Raw genomic sequence first — 22,719 nt, 5'->3', positions numbered from 1 at the left:
ACGCTAAACACGAGGGTTAAAAGTCAGATCAAAGGGAGGGAGGGTGGGCGGATTCAATTCATACTATAAGATCCCACTTCTCTAAAACATTTTGACACTTTAATCTTAATTCTATGTCCAGAGTTAGAAATCCACCTTTTATCGAAGAATTTTATTCCCGGTCCCAAATTTTTGCCTTCGGGCTAAAATTTGCCCGTTAATTCAAAAAAGTAGTTCCTTTAGTTCCTTATCTGACAGCCTTCAGGCTCAAATTTCCGCCCTTGATTTTATAACTTTAGCTTTGATCAAAGAATTACGCCCTTAATCTCATTATTCTGCCTTTGATCTTAGAAATCTGCCTTTGATCTCAAAACTCCGACCTTAATCGTAAAATTCAACCTTAATCTCACAATTTCCTCTTTGATCTCAGAATTCCACCTTAACCTCAGAATTCCTCCTCAATCTAAGAATTCAACCTTAATCTAAGAATTCCACTTTTGATCCCTAAACTCTGCATTTGATTCTAGAATTTCAATTTGATCGCAGAATTGGACATTCATCTCAAAATTCCACCTAAATCTAAAAATTCCATTTTTTAATTTTTAATTCCACTCTTAATCAAATTATTCTGCCTTTGATCTCAAAATTTCAAACTAAATCTAATAATTCAAACTGAATCTCAGAATTCCGCCTCTGTTCTCAGAATTCAGCCTTGATCTTACAATTCCACCTTAATCTCAGATTTCCACCCCTGATCTCAGAATTCTGCCTCTAATCTCAAAATTCCACCTCAATATTATAATTTCACCTTAATCTTACTATTCCACCTTAAGCTCAGAATTCTGCCTTTGATCTCAGAATTCCACCTTAATCTTAGTATTCCACCTCTGATCTCAGAATTCTGCCTTTGATCTCAGAATTCCACCTTAATCTTAGTATTCCACCTTTGATCTCAGAATTCTGCCTTTGATCTCAGAATTCCACCTTAATCTTAGTATTCCACCTTTGATCTCAGAATTCCACCTTAATCTTAGTATTCCACCTCTGATCTCAGAATTCTGCCTTTGATCTCAGAATTCCACCTTTGATCTCAGAATTCCACCTTAATCTTAGTATTCCACCTTAATCTCAGAATTCTGCCTCTGATCTCAGAATTCTGCCTTTGATCTCAGAATTCCACCTTAATCTTAGTATTCCACCTTAATCTCAGAATTCTGCCTCTGATCTCAGAATTCCACCTTAATGTTAGTATTCCACCTTAATCTCAGATTTCCACCCCTGATCTCAGAATTCTGCCTCTAATCTCAAAATTCCACCTCAATATTATAATTTCACCTTAATCTTACTATTCCACCTTAAGCTCAGAATTCTGCCTTTGATCTCAGAATTCCACCTTTGATCTCAGAATTCCACCTTAATCTTAGTATTCCACCTTAATCTCAGAATTCTGCCTCTGATCTCAGAATTCCACCTTAATGTTAGTATTCCACCTTAATCTTAGTATTCCACCTCTGATCTCAGAATTCTGCCTTTGATCTCAGAATTCCACCTTAATCTTAGTATTCCACCTTAATCTTAGTATTCCACCTTAATCTTAGTATTCCACCTTAATCTTAGTATTCCACCTTAATCTCAGAATTCTGCCTCTGATCTCAGAATTCCACCTTAATATTAGAATTCTACCTTAACCTCAGAATTTCACCTAAATCTACGAATTTTATCTTAATCTATGAATTCCGCCTTTGATCTCATAATTCCACAGTGAATCTTGAAACTCCACTTTAATCTCAGAATTCCATCTTTAATTGCAGAATTCCACTCTTAATCTAATTATTTTGCCTTTGATCTTAAAATTCCGACCTTAATCTTTAAACTCAACCTTAATCTCAGAATTTCTCCTTAATCTTAGAATTCCACCTTAATCTCAGAGTTCCACCTTTGATCTTAAGTATGAATCTGAGAAAAAAGGTGGCGCTTAAAAAAAAACAATAACAGTACTGACAATACTGTGCTCTGCTGAGACTTTGATTGACAGCTGTGTGGACCAATGAGCTTCCAGCAGCTCCGTGTGCTCCTGACGATCAGAGCAGAGGAAACAAACACGACACAAGAAAAACAAAACTTTAACAAACAGAGAGAGTACGCTTCAAACACTAACAGGAGCCTGACTTAAGACAGAGTCACCATCATTAGGGGTTTTTCAGCTTCACTTCTTTACAACATGAGGGGAGGAAACGCCGTCCAGCTTTTTATTCTGTGTCTGTGTTAAAGTTCATGAGTTTAAAGGAAAAAGATCAGAGGAACCAAAACCTCAGCACGAACGAACAACTCTGCTCAGCTCCAAAGAGAAAGAGACGGAAAATAGTAACACCAAACACACACAGACACAGACACACACACACAGACACGGACACACTGAGCAGAGTGGCGTTGTCATGGCGGCTGCAGGTCTCCATGGTAACAAACAAAAAGCAGTCAGAGAAACTACATAATGGATTCAGAGCTGATGGACACCTGATCTACCTGCCGTCTCCGAGTACCTCATCTTAGATAAACAGTGGGGTGTTAATGGAACAGACAGAAAACTGTGTGTGTGTGTGTGTGTGTGTGTGTGTGTGTGTGTGTGTGTGTGTGTGTGTGTGTGTGTGTGTGTGTGTGTGTGCTCTTTGTGAAATGAACAATACAGCCCATCTCCAGCGCTGGTGAAAAGACAGTGAGCGGCTCTGTCCTGAATATGTCAGCTCGACTCCAGTGGCAGCAGATTATCCCACACCGTGCACACACATACACACACACACACACACACGCACACACACATGCATACACACACACTCTCGTGGAATCAGTGAAAAGAAGTTTTCTGAAAGATGGAAAATCAATGTGTCCTAATGACTCCGCTCTGCTCATTTCATTAACTTACAGCACAGCCACACACACTCCTACACACACACACACACACACACACTGCTACACACACACACACACTTACAGACCCAGCACACACACACACACACACACACTGATAGATTAATTAAGGTGTGGCGGCTCCATAACCTTACTTCAGCAAAAAATAACTACTGTAAAAACGTTTTCACACACACACACACACACACACACACACACACACACACACAAATGTTTCACATACACACACTCATAAACACACATTACACACTCTCACACACACAAAATTAACAAATTTCATTAAGTCACAGAAGCTTCAGTTCAATATTCCCTCATCAGCAAAAAAAACTTCACCATCCACCCAGTTTTATGCTTTTTACCACAGACACACACACACACACACACACACACACACACACACACACACACACACACACACACAGAAAAAGAAACACAGGTCTGTAATTAATAAAGCGTTGGTATTAAAATGATCTTTTCTGCAGAGCTGCAGAACGACCACAATATTAATAACTCTGTGTGTGTGTGTGTGTGTGTGTGTGTGTGTGTGTGTGTGTGTGTGTGTGTGTGTGTGTGTGTGTGTGTGTGTGTGTGTGTGTGATGACCACACAGCTGAAATATGTGGAATATCAGGACCAATCGAGAGAGAGGGAGATGTGAGTGTGTGTCTAATGCCCTGATTTTTCCATTAAAAGCAGCCAGCTGAGCCCAACAGGGCGGTATCATAACTCACACACACACATACACACACACACACACACAAACACACACACACACACACACACACACACACACACACACACACACACACACACACACACACACACACACACGGACCAAGCCACCATGATACTGCAACTACAGGAAACTGTAGCTCCATCCTCTCCTCAGAGTTTTTGTATCGTTGCTCCACGACGAGGAGCAGAGCCGCGCTGGTTTTAAAGGGTCATTCCGTCATTTCTACACATCTAACAGGAACAAGAAGCTTCTGAGCGTGTGCAGTAGGTGTGTTCATCTTGCAGCAGACTCAGATTGTTCCTCATAAAAAATCCACCAAGTTGTTCAGTTCAGTTCGTCTCGGTTTCCGACCCGTTCTGTCCCATTTTACCCTTCTGTAGAGGAGTCAGACATACTGATCTGACCCCAGAAGGTGGAGCTAGAAACACTGTAGTCCACTGATTGGTGGAAAGACTCATCACTTCCTGTGTGACAGCGGTAATAAAGAACAACACATGACCCCGCCATGTTTACATCTCCTGAAGAAAACTTTCTCTTTGTTCGGGAACTGACATCACCAAACAGTGTGAAACTGCTGTTGGAACAAAACTGTGTCGTGTTTTTCTTCTTCGTTAGATTTATTAGCTCAGTTCGTTGTGTCACGCTGTTTTGCCTCCACACTATTATTCAGCTTACACGCCGCCTACCAAACTGTACTGATCCATACTGGACCATTTAGGGGAAAGGAGGCTTAGGCCGGATTAGGGCGGGCCGATGTGGCTTAGATATGAAATATTTGATTATTTCCACAAATTTGATTTGACATTTTTCCTAAATTGAAAAAAAAAAAAAAAAAAGATATAAAAAATTACAAAATTACAAAAAATGATTTTTTTCAAATTGAAAGTTTTATTGCAAGAGGTGAAACATATTTAGTCAAACAAAAAAATGCATTGTTTAAATCTTTTAGATTTCAAAATTTTTGCACATTTTTTAAAAAACTTTTCAAATTTAGAAAAAATTATCCAAATTTTTGAAGGTTTTGCAAAATTCTGAATTTTTAATTTCTGAATTTTTTGGCAAATTATTTAAAATCTTAACTTTTTACAACATTTTCATATTTTTGAAATTTCTTTAAGGATTTTCTTTAAATGTAGCAAATTTTTGAAATTACAGCTTTTTAATTTATTTTTTTTGGGGGGTGGGGGGGGCTCTTGAAATTTTGGCAATTTTTGAATTTTTTCCTTCATTGAAATGTCTTTATTTTGCAAAATTCTGAAATTTATATTAGATATTTTTCCATTCTTTATTGTAAATATATTAAAAATGAAAAACTAAGACACCACAGTTCAATTTTTTATTTTTTATTTTTTTTTATTTAGACAAAAATCAATTGATTTATTTTTTTTGTGAAAAAAATCAAATATTTCATTTCCACATCCCCCAGCCCTTATCTAACTTAAGCCCCTTTTTCCCCTGGTGGTCCCCATAATGCATTTTTTTTTCTATTTTTTATTTTTGTTGTTGGACTAAATATGTATCGCTTCTTGCAATAAAACCTTCAATAATAAAAAATCATTTTTAATTAACTTTATGCATTTTTTATTTTAATTTTTTATTTAGAAGGAACAATCAAATCCTGCCATTTTTTGTGGGAAAAAAATCAAATGTCTTCAATCAGCAAAACTCTGTAATAAAAATAAAAATTCTGTAATTTAATACTTTATTTTCTTAAGCTACAAGGAGCCGCTGCAGAGGCGTCAAAGAGCCACAGGATGCAGACCCTTGACAAAAAGACGTCTTTCTTTGATAACCAGGCACCAAGGAACCAAACCTCATTATGAGAAGCAGAGATTTTACTCGTGAGGACATAAAATTTGCTTGTTTATCTCTGTATCAAACTGATGGTTTGTTTTTTGTTTACTGGGTAACAGGAAGGTTTTCTGTTTGGTTTAAACTCACGGTTTAAACGACAAAGTCAGAAAACATCAGAAAAAAACACCTTCCAACAAGGCAGCGGTGAAGAGTAACTCTGGACGGTAAAATTCATGTTTTTATGAATGGGGTTTGGTGAGCAGGGATCCTTCTGTAATGTTGTGCTCGTTTTCCCGCCCTCTGTGTTTTGTATAACAGGCTGTATAAATAAAGTTATGATGATGAGAGTTTGACCGTCCTCTGGTTTCAGTTCTCAGTTTAACCTCTCTGTGCTTTTAAATCTTCCTCTACGAGTGTGTGTGAGTGTGTGTGTGTGTGTGAGTGTGTGTGTTTGCGTTGGCTGTGTCTAACCTGCTGGGATGGAGTGTGTGATGTGTGTTGTGTGTCACTGTGCGTCTCATTCGCTGTAATTCACGCTGAAGTATTTTCCCCACCGGGACAATAACCTTATTTCCTGTTTCTCTTTCCTCCGCGCTCTCGTCTCTCCTTCTCTTCCTCTTTCTGTCAGCTTTTTCTCCCGCTCTCGCTTCGCGCTCCCCCCGCTGGGTCTTAATGTCACCGAAGCTGCCGGACGCTGTTGGAGCAGGAGTGTGGATATGTCGTCCCCATGGTAACCCCTGCCCAGTCGCCAGGCCCGCCGCCATGGGGTCAGAGGTGCCTGGCAACAGCGGCGGGACCAACTGTGTGAGTGTGTGTGTGTGTGTGTGTGTGTGTGTGTGTGTGTGTGTGTGTGTGTGTCAGAGCTGCGACTGTGTCAGGCTTTTCTTCTCCTGCTGAAAGCTGGAGTGTGTTCAGCTGCTGTCTGTCCAAAGCTGCGTTCAGAGCCGCGCTGACCAGGCTGCTAAATGTCAGCGTGAGATCTGCAGCGTGGACTCAAAACCAGGTCCAAACGGTCTCTGAAGAGTTTGTTTTCACGGCAGGGGGAGCAGGGAAAACCTAGAGACCCAAACCATGGACATTAGAGGCAGGTCACAAAACCTGGTTCCAGACCTAAACTCAAATCTCCTGAGACCGAGTGGCTGTGGCTCTGGAGCCTCATGTGGCTCTTTGACTCGTTTGCAGTGGCTCCTTGTAGATTTAGCAAAAAAAATATTGAAATACAGAATTTTAGTTTTTCTGACAAAGTGTAAGTTAATGATTCAAGACACTGACACTAAATAAAAAAAAGATTTTTTTTATGTTTTTGTTGAACTAAATATGCATCAACTCACAATAAAGCTTTCAAATTTTAAGAGACTTTTGCCATTACATTTTATTTCACTTTTTTACTTCTTCAAATTAAGAAAATAAAAACATATACATAAAATAAAAGACTTCGTATATTTCAATTTTGTTTTTATTTTTGCAATTTTTTGCAAATAATTTCAATTCTTTAATATTGAAAAATAAAGCAAACTTTTGGAAATAACATTTTTTAAATGTAGCGCATTTTGAAATTACAGGGTTTTAAAAAGCAAATTCATGAAATTTTGGCAAATTTAAAAAATTTCAAAACTTTTGGAAATTTTGCGCATTTTTGCAAATTATTTTAAGTCTTTACTTTTGAAAAAAAAAATTGCAATTATTTTTCAATTGTCACATTTTTTAAAATGTAGCACATTTTTGAAATTTAAGATTTTTTTTTATTAGAACATTAATGAAACCTGGCACAATTTTTAAATTTCAAAATTTGGGGAATTTTTTGCACATTTTTTAGACTCTTTAAATTTGGAAAAAGTATCCAAACTTTTGAAGGTTTTGCAAATTTCAGAATTTTTGAATTTTAGCAATTTTTTGTGTAAATTATTTTAGCTTGCTACTTTTAAAAATATTTCTTATATTTTTATTTTTCCAATTTTTTTAATGCATCAAATTTTTGAATTTTTTTATTTTATTTTTATTTTTTTTAAGCAAAATTGTGAAATTTTGGCAGTTTTAAATTTGATTTTTATGGGAAAAAAATTGAACTCATTGAAATGTCTCATTTAAATGATTTTTGCAAATTTCTGAAATTACTGATGTTAGATATTTTTTCCATTTTTTTATTGTAAATGTATTAAAAATGAAAAACGAAGACACTGCCGTTTAGATTCATAAACACAAAAAAAACTTCTTGTTCAGACAATTTTTCACTAGATTTTAATGATGTTTCGAATTTAAACACTTATTTGTCTTTATTGTGGAGATAAAGTAGATAATGTGGCTCCTGAGTGACTTTAATCCAGCTGAGCTGAGGAAAAACGGCTCCTAATGAAGTGAAGGTTTCAGACCCCTGCCTCAGACTGAGGAGCTGACAGAGGGAGGAGGACAAAACCAGAAGAAGCAAAGATGATAATAATCAGAATGAAGAAGAAGCTCCGGGGCAGAGATGGAGGGATGGATGGATGAGGAGGAGAATTAAAGAAAAGAGGAGGGGGAGGTGTGGAGAAAGAGCATTCACCATCCTCTGTCTGTTCACATCAGACTCTCATCGATCAGCGCTCTGCCTTCACATGTGAACCTCCACATGTGATCATCCATCCACGCTCGATGCACAGAAACGAGCACGCACAGCTGCGCTGATAGGAATCGATCCAGAAAGAAAGAAAGAGTGTGATGGTGATTAAAAAAAGAAGATAAAGGACAACTCACTGCTTGGATAGTAAACGATTTTCGGGTGCTGATTCGACCTGAATTACTATTCTTTGGTTTTTCTAACCTTTCAAATTTTAGTTTGCTTTTCTAACACCAGACCAGGTGAAAAAGTTGAATGATGATGATGATGTCTAAAGGCTACATCAGGAGCCATATGTTCCCTGAAAATTCACATCACGAGTCAGTTTTTTAGGATTTATTCAGTGGATCTGACGTCACTTTATAGGACAGTTGAAGAAAAAAAAATTCGCCCTCTGCTGGAGAAAAACCATAGTCTGTATAAAACATGGACGTAGTCTCTGCGACGCCACCCGCCTGTTCCTGATACCGTGTAATCAGGCCAGTCCACATTTGATATGACGCCGGCTTTGAGCTTCCTTTAGAGCAGCTACAGGGCACCGACAGTCACATGACCTGAGCTGTGTCTCTGATTGGACGATCAATCAATCCTAATATCTTTGAAACTGCTGAGTTAGAAAAGATTCACCCCTGTACAGTAAGTGCCCATAGTGAAATCAACGTTTCAGACACAAGCCGTTATTTAAACCAAGCTGTGTAATAAAAAATCCTAATTTAAAAGCCCTTCACTTAGCTCATGTTTTAGCCTTTAGCTCCTGCTCTATCTCTCTCCTGTTTATCTTTCCTCTGCTCTTCACTTTCTGACAATAAGGCTCCTGTGTCCACCCTCTCTACACAGATTGTGTCTTAGCCTCAAGCCCATGTTTTATACTTTTGCTAATTTTTTAGCCTTAAGCCTGTGTTTTAGCGTTAAACTAATGTTTTGGCCTTGAGCTCACATTTTAGTCAATATCTGGTGTTTAAGCCTCTAGTTCATATTTGGTCACTAGTTTGTGTCTTAGCCTCAAGCTCATGTTTTAGTCTAAAGCTTCTTTTTTAGCCTTTAGCTCATCCTTTTGCTCATTTTTTAGCCTTTAGCTCATGTTTTAACCTATAGCTCATGTATTATCCTTAAGCTTATGTATTATCCTTTAGCTTATGTATTATTCTTTAGCTTATGTATTATCCTTTAGCTGGTGTTTTAGCCCCTAGCTCATGTGTTATCCTTAGCTTATGTATTATCCTTTAGCTCATGTAGCATCCTTTAGCTTATGTTTTATCCTTTAGCTCATGTAGCATCCTTTAGCTTATGTATTATCCTTTAGCTCATGTAGCATCCTTTAGCTTATGTTTTATCCTTTAGCTCATGTAGCATCCTTTAGCTTATGTTTTATCCTTTAGCTCATGTATTATCTTTTTGCTCATGTATTAGCCTTTAGCTTATGTTTTATCTTTTGGCTCATCTTTTAGCCTTTAGCCAGTGGTTTAGCTTTCAGCTAATGTTTTGGCCTTGAGCTCACATTTTGGTCAGTATCTGGTGTTTTAGCCTCTAGTTCATGTTTTTGACTAGTTTGTGTGTCACCCCCTAGCTCATGTTTAAGCATCAAGTTTGTGTTTTAGCCTTTAGCTCATGTTTTAGCCTTTTGTTTGTGTTTAAGTCTGTAGCTCATGTTTTGTCCTCAAGCCAGAGTTTTTTTTAAACATTAGCTGGTGTTTTAGCCTATAGCTTGTGCTCTAGCCTTTAGCTTGTTTTTTAGCCTTTAGCTCTTGCTCTATCTCTCTCCTGTTTCTCTTTCCTCTGCTCTTCTGCCTTTTTCTGTCTGACAGTTAGGCTCCAGTGTCCTAGAGATTGTGTCTTAGCCTTAAGCCCATGTTTTACCCTTTAGGTAGAGTTTTAGCATTAAGCCTATGTTTTGGCCTTGAGCTCACATTTTAGTCAATATCTGGTGTTTTAGCCTCTAGTTCATGTTTCGGTCACTAGCTCATGATTTAGCCTTCAGTTCGTGTTTCAGCTATCAGGCTGTGTTTTAGCCTGTAGCTCATGTTTTAGCCTTGTGTTTCATTCTTGCCAGATCCAATCAGGAAGCTAAGAAAGAGCAATTTAGGAACCAAATAACACACACACACACACACACACACACACACACACACACACGAGTTAAAAATGACACAGCATTCATAGTCTGAGTGAGGAACAGTTTGAATCAATGACAGACACACAGAGAAGAAGATGATAAATGTTGAACTGTTCCTTTACACACAGCAGCTTCCTGTCCTCCAGATGTTGCACACACACTCACACACACTCACTGAACGAGCCCACGTCTGATTAAATCCACATCAGACTGTAAATCCTGCCTCTGTCTGCGGAGACCAGCTCTGACACTGTGCTTTTATTTTGAAGACTAAGCCCAGCCAGTGTGTGTGTGTGTGTGTGTGTGTGTGTGTGTGTGTGTGTGTGTGTGTGTGTGTGTGTGTGTGTGTGTGCTGCTGTACTAAATGGCCAATTTCCTCTGGGAGTAGTAACTTAATTAAATACAGACGCACACACACATTCTGACCATCTGTATGAATATGTGTGTGTGCTTGTGTGTGTGTGTGTGTGTGTGTGTGTGTGTGTGCTGTCTGCATTAAGTAGTGGTATGCCACTGAATAACGTGTGTGTGTGATGCGTCTTCAGGGCGGGCTCAACGACAGGAAGACAGATGAAGGACAGGAAATGAGAGCAAGCAGACGGACAACAGTTACTGTGTGTGTGTGTGTGTGTGTGTGAGTGTGTGTGTAAGTATGAGAGAGAGTGTGTAGGAGTGTGTGTGTCTAAGGGTTATTTTAGATGCGGGGCAGCAGACAGTGAGAGTCATCTTGGTAAAGGACAATAATCAATTTGTGTGTGTGTGTGAGTGTGTGTGTGTGTGTGTGTGTGTGTGTGTGTGTGTGTGTGTGTGTTATTTGAATCCCAGTCAGACACATCAATACTCTCTGTCCACCTGCAGCCTGACCTTTGACCTTTGAATGTCACAGGGTCAGGTTACACACACACACACACACACACACACACACACACACACACACACACACACACACACACACACACACCGTCTAGCCTGTGTCACCAGCATTAAACATGGAGGCAGTCAGGGGTCAAAGGTCAAAGGTGAATGTTTCTGGTGAGTAAGCCCCTCACTCCTCTACATACATGTGTGAGGACTGGTGCATGCTGGGTAGTGTAGTCCTCTTACCGAGGTGTTCTGGCACTGGATGCAGGAGGAGTTGAAGCGCACGGCGGGGATGCGTTGGACCTTGCCCTGGATGTTGAACACACACTCGTAGTTCTTCTGACCCGACTGCGGCTGGGGGAGGTTACGGGCTCGCAACGTGATTGGTCGAACCATCCCGGCCGGGACCAGGATGTCAGAGGTGGGGAGGATCTGAGGGCAGCCCTGCAGAGACACAGAGAGAGAGGAGGTTTACTTACTCCTGAGCGTTCGTCTCTCAGCGAAATCCTCCACCGCCGGTCTCAGACCTGGATCTGGTTTCTGTTTAGTCCCAGAGACAGCCAGCGTGGAGCAGACAGCGAGCGGCTAACGAGGCTAAAAGATGTGGACAGTTGTCTCTGGGGTGACAGGGACCAGAAACACTTAGGCAGAGACACTTCATCCACTGTTTGTCTGAATTATTGATGACAGGGCTTTAAATGTAGAGGCTTCAGAAATTATTAATAACAACCTTTTTATCCCCCTGGTTTGAACGTTCGGAGGTTTATTATCATTTAAACCACCAGAAGAGTTGATGAATCAGGCTGGTTAAACTGTGAAATACAACAACACAGTATTACAGTCAATGTGCAGCACCACCTCCTCACACACACACTGTCGTGAAGACGCGACTCTGATCAAGGCGTGTTTTGGAAATGAATGGAGATCAGATTTTCTTTTTAACTTTTCTTTGTTCAAGACAACTTTTTCCAGATCCAGCTCCACGAGGTAAGATATTTATCAACAGTTAGCTAGAGCTACCCTTTGAAACATGACAACAAGCTAACTTTGTCAGTTTGTAGCGTAGTTTAGCAGCTGCTATATTTCTCTCTCCTCACAGCCCGGTGCTCTGAGACGTGTCTGTAACGTGTAACGTTAGTGAATCCTGGTTCTGTCCTACCAGAGCTCATCTACCAACTCCAACCTCACCAAGCAGAGCTAACGTAACCTGGCTCTTCATTTTATTGATAGACTCTCAAGTTTGAACAGACCACTGCAGAATAACTGCTGACTGTGGGTTGGAGCCAACATTAGCACAAACAGATTAGCCTGTGTAATGTCTTAGCCTATTGCTCGTGTTTGAAGCATTAGCCAGTTTTAGCCTTTAGCCATTATTTTAGCATTAAGCCCATGTTTTAGCCTTTAGCTCATAATTTAGTTTCTATCTAGTGATTTAGCTTCTAGTTAACATTTAGGTCTCTAGCTAATAATTTAGCCTTAAGCCAGTTTTTTGTTCTTTAAGTCAGTTTTTTAAATCCTTGGCTTGTATTTAGCCTTAGCTCATGTTTAGCATGTTATAGTTTGTTGCTCCCATTTTGTCCTTTAGCCAGTTATTTAACCATTAGCTGATGTTTTTGCCTTTTAGCCATCTTTTCTTTTTAGCCTGCAATTTACTCTTTAGCTCATATTTTAGCCTCTAGTTCATGTTATAGTTTGTAGCTCCCATTTTGTCCTTTAGCCAGTTTTTTAAACCATTCGCTGGTGTTTTTACCTTTAAGTCATCTTTTGTCTTTAGGGTTAGGGTTAGCCTTTAGCTCATGTTTTAACCTCTAGTTTATGTTAAAGTTTGTAGCTTGCGTTTTTTCCTTAAGCCAAGTTTTTAACCATTAGCTGGTGTTTTTTCCTTTAAGTCATCTTTTGTCTTTAGCCTGTGTTTTAGCTTTTGGTGCATGTTTAATCCTTTAGCCAGCATTTTAGCTTTTATCTTGTGTTTGAGCCATTAGCCTGTCTCCTAGCCTTTAGCTGGTGTTTTAGCCTTTAGCTTACATTTAAGCTTCTAGCTCATGTTTTGTCTGTTAGCTTTAGACAAATGGAAAAAAGTAGTTAGCTTGTGCGCTATCCCTCCCCTGTTGGGCTTAACTATTTTTTTCCTACTGTCTAAATTCTTGCTGGTGTTTATGTCGCTTTGGACAAAAGCATCTGATAAATAAAACTGTAGAACTGTATCTTTCTTCTGCTCTTCTGTCCTTTTTCTGTCTGACAGTTTTAGGCTCCAGTGTCCACCATCACTACAAAATTAATCACAGAAATCGTTTTCATCAGAGAAAAACACAGATCTTTTTTCTCTCTGCTAAACTCCATCAGATGGCGTGGTGTTGTCATGGAGACTTAGATGTGCCGTAAATCAATACAGTCCAACCTGAAATCTAAGAATTAGCATTTAGGGAGGTGGAAAACAAGTTTCAGAGGAATTTAAAGATGAGTTTTTAGTGTCAGGAGATATTTTCTCTGGAAACTTGAAGCCGACACCAAGTCCCTCACACAGGAGCTCTGCCCCCAAATTTCCCAGAGTTACTTGTTCACAGATGTCCCTCACAGCGTGACGTCTGCCCTGTCAGATGAAGCCGGCTGTGGGCGGGGGGAGAGGAGTCTCAGGAGGCGGGACACGACATCCAATCAAGCTGCTGAAGGCGGCGAGTGATGGCGACACGACGGAGGACGAGAAGAAGAGCTACGCTACGCTAACACAAGAGATTTTACGTTTTTTTTTATTTTTTATCAAGGTTAAAGATTCTGAGGCGGCGCTTCAGGTTCACGCTGGTCACATGATGTAAATGTGTCTCACACACACACACACACACACACGTCCCAGCCCCCACTCGTGAATTTTCCTGAACACCTCCCGCTGCGTTCTCACTTCGGCTAATCCTGACTTGAGGCTGACAGAGCCGCGTACGGTTCAGGAGCAGATCTCAGCTGTGTGCCTTCACACACACACACACACACACACACACTGCTTACACACACACCTTGGGATGTTTGCAAGAGTGTATACAAAGTGTGTTGGTATTTACAGCTTCAATAAGACTGTTTGTGTTTCTTTCACACGGGGCAGATATTGGTTTTTGGAAACGTTATTACAGATTATAATGAATGAATATTAAGATTTCTGCAACAGCCCGTGTGTGTTACGTCATTACAACACACACACACACACACACACACACACGGAGCCGACGGAGGCAGATAGCTTATCACAGTCTGTCATCGCTGGGACACAGTCGGAGTGAGAGTGTTCAGTAATGGACAGCTGGTGACAGATCCCAGCTTTGAACTTCCTCAGGCTGTTGGAAACACACACACACACTCTTACACACACACACACACACTCTCACTGTGCTCTCCGTGGGGTGACACCTTTATTAACGAGCGTCACCGCGGTAATTAATTGCCGTGTGAGTGACAGGAAAGACCGTTAGCGCCACAGGAAGGGGAGCCGAGCACAGCGGACACCAGCAGCGACTGTGTGAGCGCGTGTGTGTGTGTGTTTGTTAAACCCTCTTTCGGGGACACACTTCAGATTAAAGACCTGCTAATTGGGGTCTTCTTGTCCAATGAGGACTGGAGCGGCGTTTCCTCCTTGGAGGGATGGTTCCTGAGGTCGGAGGTCGAGGTCAGGCTCCGTCGCTTCGTTAACGACATTTAAAGCTTCCTGTTTTTTTAAAGTGTATTATTTTTGGCAGACAGGCTTCAGGCTCTAAAACGAAGTGTCACCAAGACTGTGAACTCGATTCAAACTCATCAAACTTGTTTTCCAGACGGGACGCGGCGAGTAAATAAATCTATTTTTACATGTTGACTCTGCTGCCTGGCAGATAAACATCTTTTCTTTTCTGCGGCTCAAACAATAAAAAGGAAATGTGCTTATTTCCAGTTATATCATGACTCCAGCTTCTCCTGCAGCAGCTCCGTCTCTTATCTCTCCTTTCTGCTGACAGATGTGTTTTATTTTCAGCCGCTGATGAACGGATAAAAAGCAGCGTTCTCCCTTTCTGCTTCTGCTGCTCCGTTATTAGAGGCTTTTATTCTGAAAGGGACCTGATGGCAGAGGGTGAGGAAATAATAGAAAATATATCCATCCACCTCTCCTCTCTTCCTCCTCTTCCTCTCACTCTCTTTATTCTGTCTAATTGCCTCATAATCAACATTAATTGCCCTGATTGGACGCTTTCACGTCAATTAAGTGGCCATTCATCTCCCATTAGCCAATTAGCCAATCAGAGGTTGTTACTGTCACCCTGTAATGACACCAAGCACCAATCATGTCAACGAGACGCACAAACGAAGCGATCCTCCCTCTGTCTCCTTCTCTTTCTCTGTAAACGAGATAACGAGCGGAGTGTGAGCGCCTCGTTAACACACTCAGCAGTAATCTGTTACCTCTGAGAGCTGTAATCTACGTCCTGTTTACCTTCGTCTTACCTCAGAAACTGTCTCTGCTGGGAATCTGAGCTGCGCTTACTAAACAGATCACATCCATTCAGCAGCTCTATCAGTCCATCATTAATCAGAGATTCTCTTAAAGAGACAGTACTCTGCTTTAAAGCACCAAAACTGGATGTTCAGATTTAGTGTAGATTTATAAACCTGAATTTGTCTATAAACCAATCAAAACACTTCTAAAAAACAGCACCAGATCTTCCTGAAATTATGTCATCATGACATGTTGGAGGGGCGGGGCCTCAAACACCAAGTCCAACCCATAGACTATCGAAAACATGGACGTAGTCTCTGCTGCGTCTGTTTCTGAAACAGTGAAATGAAGCCAATCGGCGGCCATATTGGATATGACCCAGGCTTTGAGCTTCCTTTATAACAGCTATAGGGCGCCCACCACTCCCAACAGGCCTCCAGAGAGCTAGCCAATCAGAGTGAAGAGGGTTTGTGGAGCGAGGAGCCTTAAAGAGACAGCAGCTAAAACAAAGTGTTTCAAACAGAGGCTGAAATAAAAGTTTATTGAGACACCAGAGAGAGAGAAACAGATTTTTTTACCAGTAATTCATGTAAAGAAACTATGAGGGCCCCAAACGGACAGAAAAAAAGGCCCATTTATGGAAACCTTATTTTTGAATTTGTTGTTGTCTTAAACTTGAAACTCTGGGCTGCCCCCCTAGTGGGTGTATTGGTTAACAACAATGCCAACGTAAAGGACGCAGGGGAGTATGAGGTTAGCACTGCATCCTCACCGCAAGAAGGTCACCAGTTTGATTCCCAGTCGCTCATTGGTGGGCCCAACAGTCCCAGGCCCACCCACTTTGCTACAGGCCCACCTCAAACTTTTCTTTGAAAAAATATTTTTTCTTTTTTCTTCTTCTTCTTCTTTTTTTTTTTGAATGAGATTTAAAGAGGAATATTTTAAATTTTTGTCACTTTAAGCTCATTTTGTAATTGTTAGATGCCCTGTCTTTATAAAATGAGTCAAGGCAATCTTTTAGCTTGTTGGTAAAAAAGTTATGAATCATTCAGACTCATGTTATACTGGTAGGACAAGAAGATAATTTTGGGAAAGACTGTAGATTTTTATTTATCTGTAGCTAATGTTTCTGTTTTTACAGCCTATAATACATATCCCTGTGCTAGAGCGCCACCCTTTGGCCGATACCATTGACAGCCATTGTTGTCTGATGGACTATAGTTTCATCAAATATTAAAAGATCAAAGAAACTTAATCTGCTTCATAACATGCATTGTAACATAAAGTATTTACTAACTTTTGTAATTTAAGGCCACCCAAAATTGGTTTGGCCCACCCACAATTGAAAACCTGACTCCGCCCCTGTCCGTCTCTATGTTTCAGCCCTGTCCAGTCCAGGGTTTACCCCGCCCCTCACCCTCAAACAACCAGGACAGGCTCCAGCCACCTGTGACCCTTAATAGAATAAGCGGTATGGAAAACAAATGAATGAAAAATGAAATCAATGTTGTTCAAACAGTGATAATAATGAAGCAGTCAGAGCTGATTAACACAATAAGGGTCTGTAGCTCAAAGAGTTCTAGAATGTAGTGACATCATCAGGGCAGAGAGCTCTCTGTCACTGATGATGTCACAACATTCTAGAACCTCATTGATGGAGTTGCAGCATAAAGATTCTCCTAACCCTAGAATCATGATAAGATACTACGGGGGCACCAGAGGGACAAAATAAAGTCTATAAAAAACAAAAGCCTTCTTTAAACTAAATCAGGTGAAGTGGAGCTGAGACTGACCCTGAGATAGATTTAAACAACACATAACTGAACTTCAACTGTTTTTCCTGGGAAATTAACAGTTCCTCTAAAGGTTCCTGGTTCTTGGGAAAAGTTCCTGCAGTTCAACAGCACTTTATATTAAAGGGCCTACTCGTTTAGGACAGTACAAGCATAGACTGTAAAAAAAATGGACGTCATCTCACTCGGTTCGAAGTGAGATTGCCACAAAAACTGCTCCCCCTGGTGGCTGGCTGCAGTATAGGTTAAAAAATCCATCTCCCCAGTCATTCCAGATGGGCTGTGGTCAAATTTTATAAAATTAATACACCTGGTAGAAATGTTTCTCACGTCTGATTGTTGTGGTGATTTAAAGATATCATTTGGCTGTCTTGTATTCAAGTCCTCTTTTTTTCATTAGTCATAAGAGGTTAAAAACGAGGTTTTACGTCATGTTTAATGATGATTGACAGCTGACGATCTTGTGTATTTTTTCGGGGATTGTAAAATATGTCGGCAGGTAGAGCCAAGAAATGATTAGACTCTCAAAAGAAAAAAATAATTATTATTTTTGTCACCTGGCTCAGCTCAGATTCTCCCAGAATCCCTCACAGCCTCTGCTGCACAGACTCTGGCTGCCAATAGCTGCACCTTTTTACTTTCCATGTTTTTCGATTAGTTTTTAATATATATATATATTTTTTGCATTTTAGTGAAGAGTTTTTTACTTAATTTCTGTTTTTCTTTCATTTTTCTTTGTCACTTTTTTTTTGTTTAAAGCCTAAATTGGCTGGAGTTAAAAAAAAAAAAAAAGAAATAAAATAAAATAAAATGAAATGAAATTTGATGAAATTAAATTAAATTAAATTTAATGATTACATGGTTGTTACTTTTCTTATTTTAATTCAACAGCACAGTTTTTTTTTAATTATTTTTTTTGGCTTTTTTGGTATTTTGGCTTCAAAACCGTATAATGGTAAATGGCGGAGCCACGCTGTCCACTCTATAAACAGTCTATGAGTACAAGCAGCAACTGGATAAAGAAATGTTTTTTGGGACGTGTTCTGCGTGTTTCAGACTCAGATTCAGGATTCCTTACGTCCCAGCTGGTCTGATCCCAAACATTTCTCTGACACCTAACCGTCACCTAGAGTTCAAAAGAAATATTACACAAAAATAAAAACAGTTTTCCCGTCCTCAGGCTTTGATTCTGGTTCGTCTGCTCCGTCATCTCAGCATCATCTGCAGATCCTTAAATCACACCTGTCTCTGAGTCCTTGAACGCATCAGCAAAGACAGTTTTAAAGCCTGTGTGTGTGTGTGTGTGTGTGTGTGTGTGTGTGTGTGTGTGTGTGTGCCCTTCACTGTTGACCTGAAGCTTTACTGTTGTTTACTGAACCATGTAATGGCAGCGAGAGCAGCTCTGACCTTCATCACCGCCGGCTCTCCTCAGACTCACGCCGTCAGTCACGACGGTAAAGAGCTGAGGAGACAAACGCTGAAAAACGACAGCTCACCTGAACCAGGTGCTTTATTGAGTTTAAAACCAACAGAAAACTTATGAAAATTTTTGATTTAATGAAGTGAAAAATCCTCACATACTTCATGGCTTCTTGTTTCTTTGAAATGTTTTGCTTTATCAATTTTTATGATACCATACCAACTTTATTTATAAAGCACTTTTAAAAACAACCACAGCTGTAAACAAAGTGCTGTACAGGTAGGTAAAATTAAAAAAAGATAAAAACAAACAAAACAGATGAAAGAAAACATGAAGAAAAGCAAATAAAAGGGAATGAGATAAGATAAAACTTTATTGATCCCCAGGTGGGAATTATTTGTCATGCAATGAAATCATGAGTGAGATCATGCAAAGATTGATACTGAGTATTTCTGAGGTTAAAGTTTAAAGAGTAAATGAGTTTTAAGGCGCGTCTTTAAGGTCCGTCCCACAATCAGCGAGCAGCACTACAGAAAGTCCCGCCCCCTCTGAGCCTCTTCCTGGACCTCGGTACCTGCAGGAGCAGCTGGTCGGCTGACCTGAGGGACCGAGAGGATTTCAGAGCAACGTCATCGTAAATAAAAATAAAAATAAATAATCTGTGTTTCTGGGCTGAAAGCATTAAGATAGCTGAGCAGCACCAGGCCCTGAGTTTTGGCTGCAAGGAAGATTTTTGCCCATCTGAAGGTCAGATTACAGCCTGTAAGGCAAAACCCAGGGCGAAGCTTAATGAGGCGTAGCATGTGTGTGTGTGTGTGTTTCTGTGTGTGTGTACCTCCATGTTGCTGACTCGTCCTTCCTGAAACGAGCAGTCCTGCAGGTTGTTGGTGCAGATGTGACGATATTTGCACCAGTGGCACGGGAACTCGCTGCTGACACACGAGGTGCACCTGAGAGGCGACGAGAAGGGCGAAAAAAAAACACAAAACAAAAACATCATGAAAGGTTAAAAATGAAGATTCGTCTGGAATACTTTCAGCGGCGACTTCCACCAGCTTGTTTAAGATCTGAAGCGTCTCCTCATCTCCTCTCCTGTTTTTGACTCAGGGGAGGAAAGGAGGCAAGGAAAGGAAAGGAGGACAGAAGGAGTCAGAAGAGGAGACTTACGAGTTGAGCACAGAGCAGTTGTAGAAGATAAAGTTGGTGGTGATGAACTCGTGTCCGGTCTCCGTGGAGTGCAGACTCAGCTGGACGACTCGTTTCTCACCTGGAGATGAAAACAGGAAGTTGATTTATCGAAGGACACACTCCTGACCTCCATCGTTAACATGAAGGAGTGTGTGTGTGTGTGTGTGAGTGTGTGTGAGTGTCTTACCGTAGGACTGCGTCTGTGCCGGCAGGTCCCTCAGCGACGGTGACAGACACATCACCTGACCTTTACCCAGCACCTCCCCAGGTGACTCGCTCAGGTCCTCGAACACACAGGACACGCCCCCCGACAGATCCGGAACGTTCTGCACATTAATGGTTAACTACGGACAGAGAGAGGAGAGTTATTTATGCGTGCTACGTGGCGTGGCGGTGGTACGGGTCGTGGTATCCTGAGGGCGCCCTGACTCTACCTGCGTGGCGGGGGAAGTGACGGACATGTTGCTCGGGGTCACAGAGATGTCCACGCATTGGTCCAGCCGCGTGTTGAAATGCTGAGGCTCCTCCCACTTGTCACATGCTTCCTGTCTGGAACACCTGCAGGGGTCAAAGGTCAACACATGGTCAGAAAAACAAACTCACACAAAGACCTCTGGGGTTAAAGCTGCAGTTCCTCCAGTGTCCACCAGAGGCTGGCTGCAGGAACAACAGGGACCACACACACACACACACTGACACACCTGGACCAATAAAATCACATCTAAAGTAAAGGAGATTTCTATTTTCACTGAGGTTTAATCTCCAGGTTAAAAACAGGTGAAACAAATTAGAATAAACGTCCAAATTTTCTCAAATTTCTGACGTTTTTTTGTCATTGATTGAGGAGTATTACGAATTTACAACAACTTTTATCGTCTCTTGATTTTTGAAATATTACAACTTTATTTTCACTTGAATGTCGTTACTTTACAACTTTATTTTTAAATGGGTTTTTATTTTGAAACATTGTGAGTTTCTTTCAATTTTGAGACATTAGTTTACAAGTTTGTTTTTAAAAAATCTATTTTTTTCCTTGAGCTTGGCCTGATCCTCCCTTGTATCAAACTGATTTTTGTTATTTATTAATTCAGAGTATTTATTTTTTAAAACTGCAAAAATATGATGCATTTTTTGTATTATTTCACCTATATTTTATTTTATCCAAACATTTTATTAAATTAAATTGATTTCATTACTGCCAAATATTTTTTATTTAATGTTCTTTTAAAACACAAACTTTTTAATGTTTTTCAGATTTTTTTTAAATTTTTTCTTATTTTGTCACATTGTTTTTTGTTTATATCCTAAATTGGCTGGAGTTAAAAAATAAAATAAAACAAAATAAAATAAAATAAAATAAAATAAATTTAAATTAAATTAAATGGTTGTTACTTTTTTATTTTAATTTAACAACACAGATTTTTTTTTTTTACTTTAATGTGACCTCATTAAAGCGTTTTCACATTTTCAATTAAACTATTCAAAGTTAACAGTTTAATGCTCAGGTTCCTCAGAAAATATAACCTTTTAAAAATTTTGTACTTTTCCTTTAAAATCTTCTGGACACTCTCAGGACTTCTCCAGAAACAGAAACCACCTTCACTATATCCCCTGACTCCTCCTCCTCCTCCTCTTACTCCTTCAGGTGTGTCCCTGCGTGTTGAACAGCTCTGAATGTGATTAATTAAAGAATTAATTGTGTGTGTGTGTGTATCTGTGTGAGTGTGTGTGTGTGTGTGTGTGTGTGTGTATCTGTGTGAGTGTGTGTGCGTGTGTGTGTGTCTGTGTGTGTGTGTGTGTGTGTGTGTGTGTGTGTGTGTGTGTATCTGTGTGTGTGTGTGTGTGTGTTATCAGAGGCGTGCAGGTGGAGCAGCAGCTCCGACATATGCAGCTCCACACAAACACATCAGACTGAGTGAGGACGAGCTGTTTACAGCTAATGAACGACAGATGGACAGAGAGAAACGACTGACACACACTCACACACACACTCACACACACACACACTCAGATATTTAGCGTATAGAAAAACACCCGCTGTGAATCTAACCGTCTTCAAAACCAACACTCAGAACAAAGATCTGTGACGAGCGAATCTTAAAGACGCTCCAACAACATCTGGACCTTTCAGAATAAAAGCGAATCTTCTTTAAGGCTTTTACTTTGAAGGGGGAGATGATTGAAAGTCATCCAGAGGAACTTCCTCCACCTGCCTGGACGCAGAAACATCAAACGCTGACGGCTCAAACACGACAGAGAGTGTGTGTGTGTGGACTATATAGAAACATTAATGACGCCTCATGGGAACACACTCTAATACACACACACACAAACACACTCAGAGTTGGTTGATGTGTGTGAAGCACATATATATGTCTTTGTTTTATCATATACCTCCTCTTCTCTGCAGTTTGAAGTCACATAACACCAGAACAAAGGTGTGTATAAATAATCTGAGTCGTTTGTTCGTCTCTTTGTCTCAGGAAACTTTACGGTCTGCTTATTTTTTTAAATCTCTGGTAGTTAATCCGGATTATATTCTTCCCTTTTTCTGCCTCTTCCTCTGTTTGGTAAAAGAAAAGCAGTATTAACGCTGGTCACGATTTTTTGACAGGTAAAAAAATCTTGTGGGAATATCTATTTCAGCGCTTTTGTGTGTTTCGCTTCATTTCATGTCAGTAACTCCTGTGTTGTGTTGATTATGGCGCCCCCTGTGGTAGAAGTGATCCAACACGCAGCTGACACATCACAACCCTTTTTCATTCATTTCAAGCCTGATTCATGTTTCTGTGTTGATTTTCACCATAGTGTCTCATGGAGTGATGAGCTCTATCATACTTCTGCATGGCTCTGCAGTACCCCTCC

General features: G+C 40.2%; 1 protein-coding gene across 1 annotated transcript in view; it reads right to left on the bottom strand.

The window, feature by feature from the left end:
• plxna3 (plexin A3) overlaps positions 1 to 22,719 on the bottom strand; it is a gene marked incomplete at its 5' end in the record, with an annotated part of 102,772 nt that overhangs the window by 22,169 nt on the left and 57,884 nt on the right. The window contains 5 exons of the mRNA XM_074682508.1: positions 11,244 to 11,444; positions 19,502 to 19,616; positions 19,834 to 19,933; positions 20,042 to 20,198; positions 20,289 to 20,412. Coding sequence (XP_074538609.1) covers positions 11,244 to 11,444; positions 19,502 to 19,616; positions 19,834 to 19,933; positions 20,042 to 20,198; positions 20,289 to 20,412 — 697 coding nt within the window. The remainder of the gene's footprint in view (positions 1 to 11,243; positions 11,445 to 19,501; positions 19,617 to 19,833; positions 19,934 to 20,041; positions 20,199 to 20,288; positions 20,413 to 22,719) is intronic.

This window comes from Halichoeres trimaculatus, unplaced genomic scaffold (assembly GCF_033239565.1).
Source record: "Halichoeres trimaculatus isolate MK-OKI-2021-1 unplaced genomic scaffold, fHalTri1.1 fHalTri1_scaffold_11, whole genome shotgun sequence".
NCBI lineage: Eukaryota > Metazoa > Chordata > Actinopteri > Labriformes > Labridae > Halichoeres > Halichoeres trimaculatus.
Note: the sequence above shows the minus strand (reverse complement) of the source record. Positions and strands in the feature narration are given on the sequence as shown.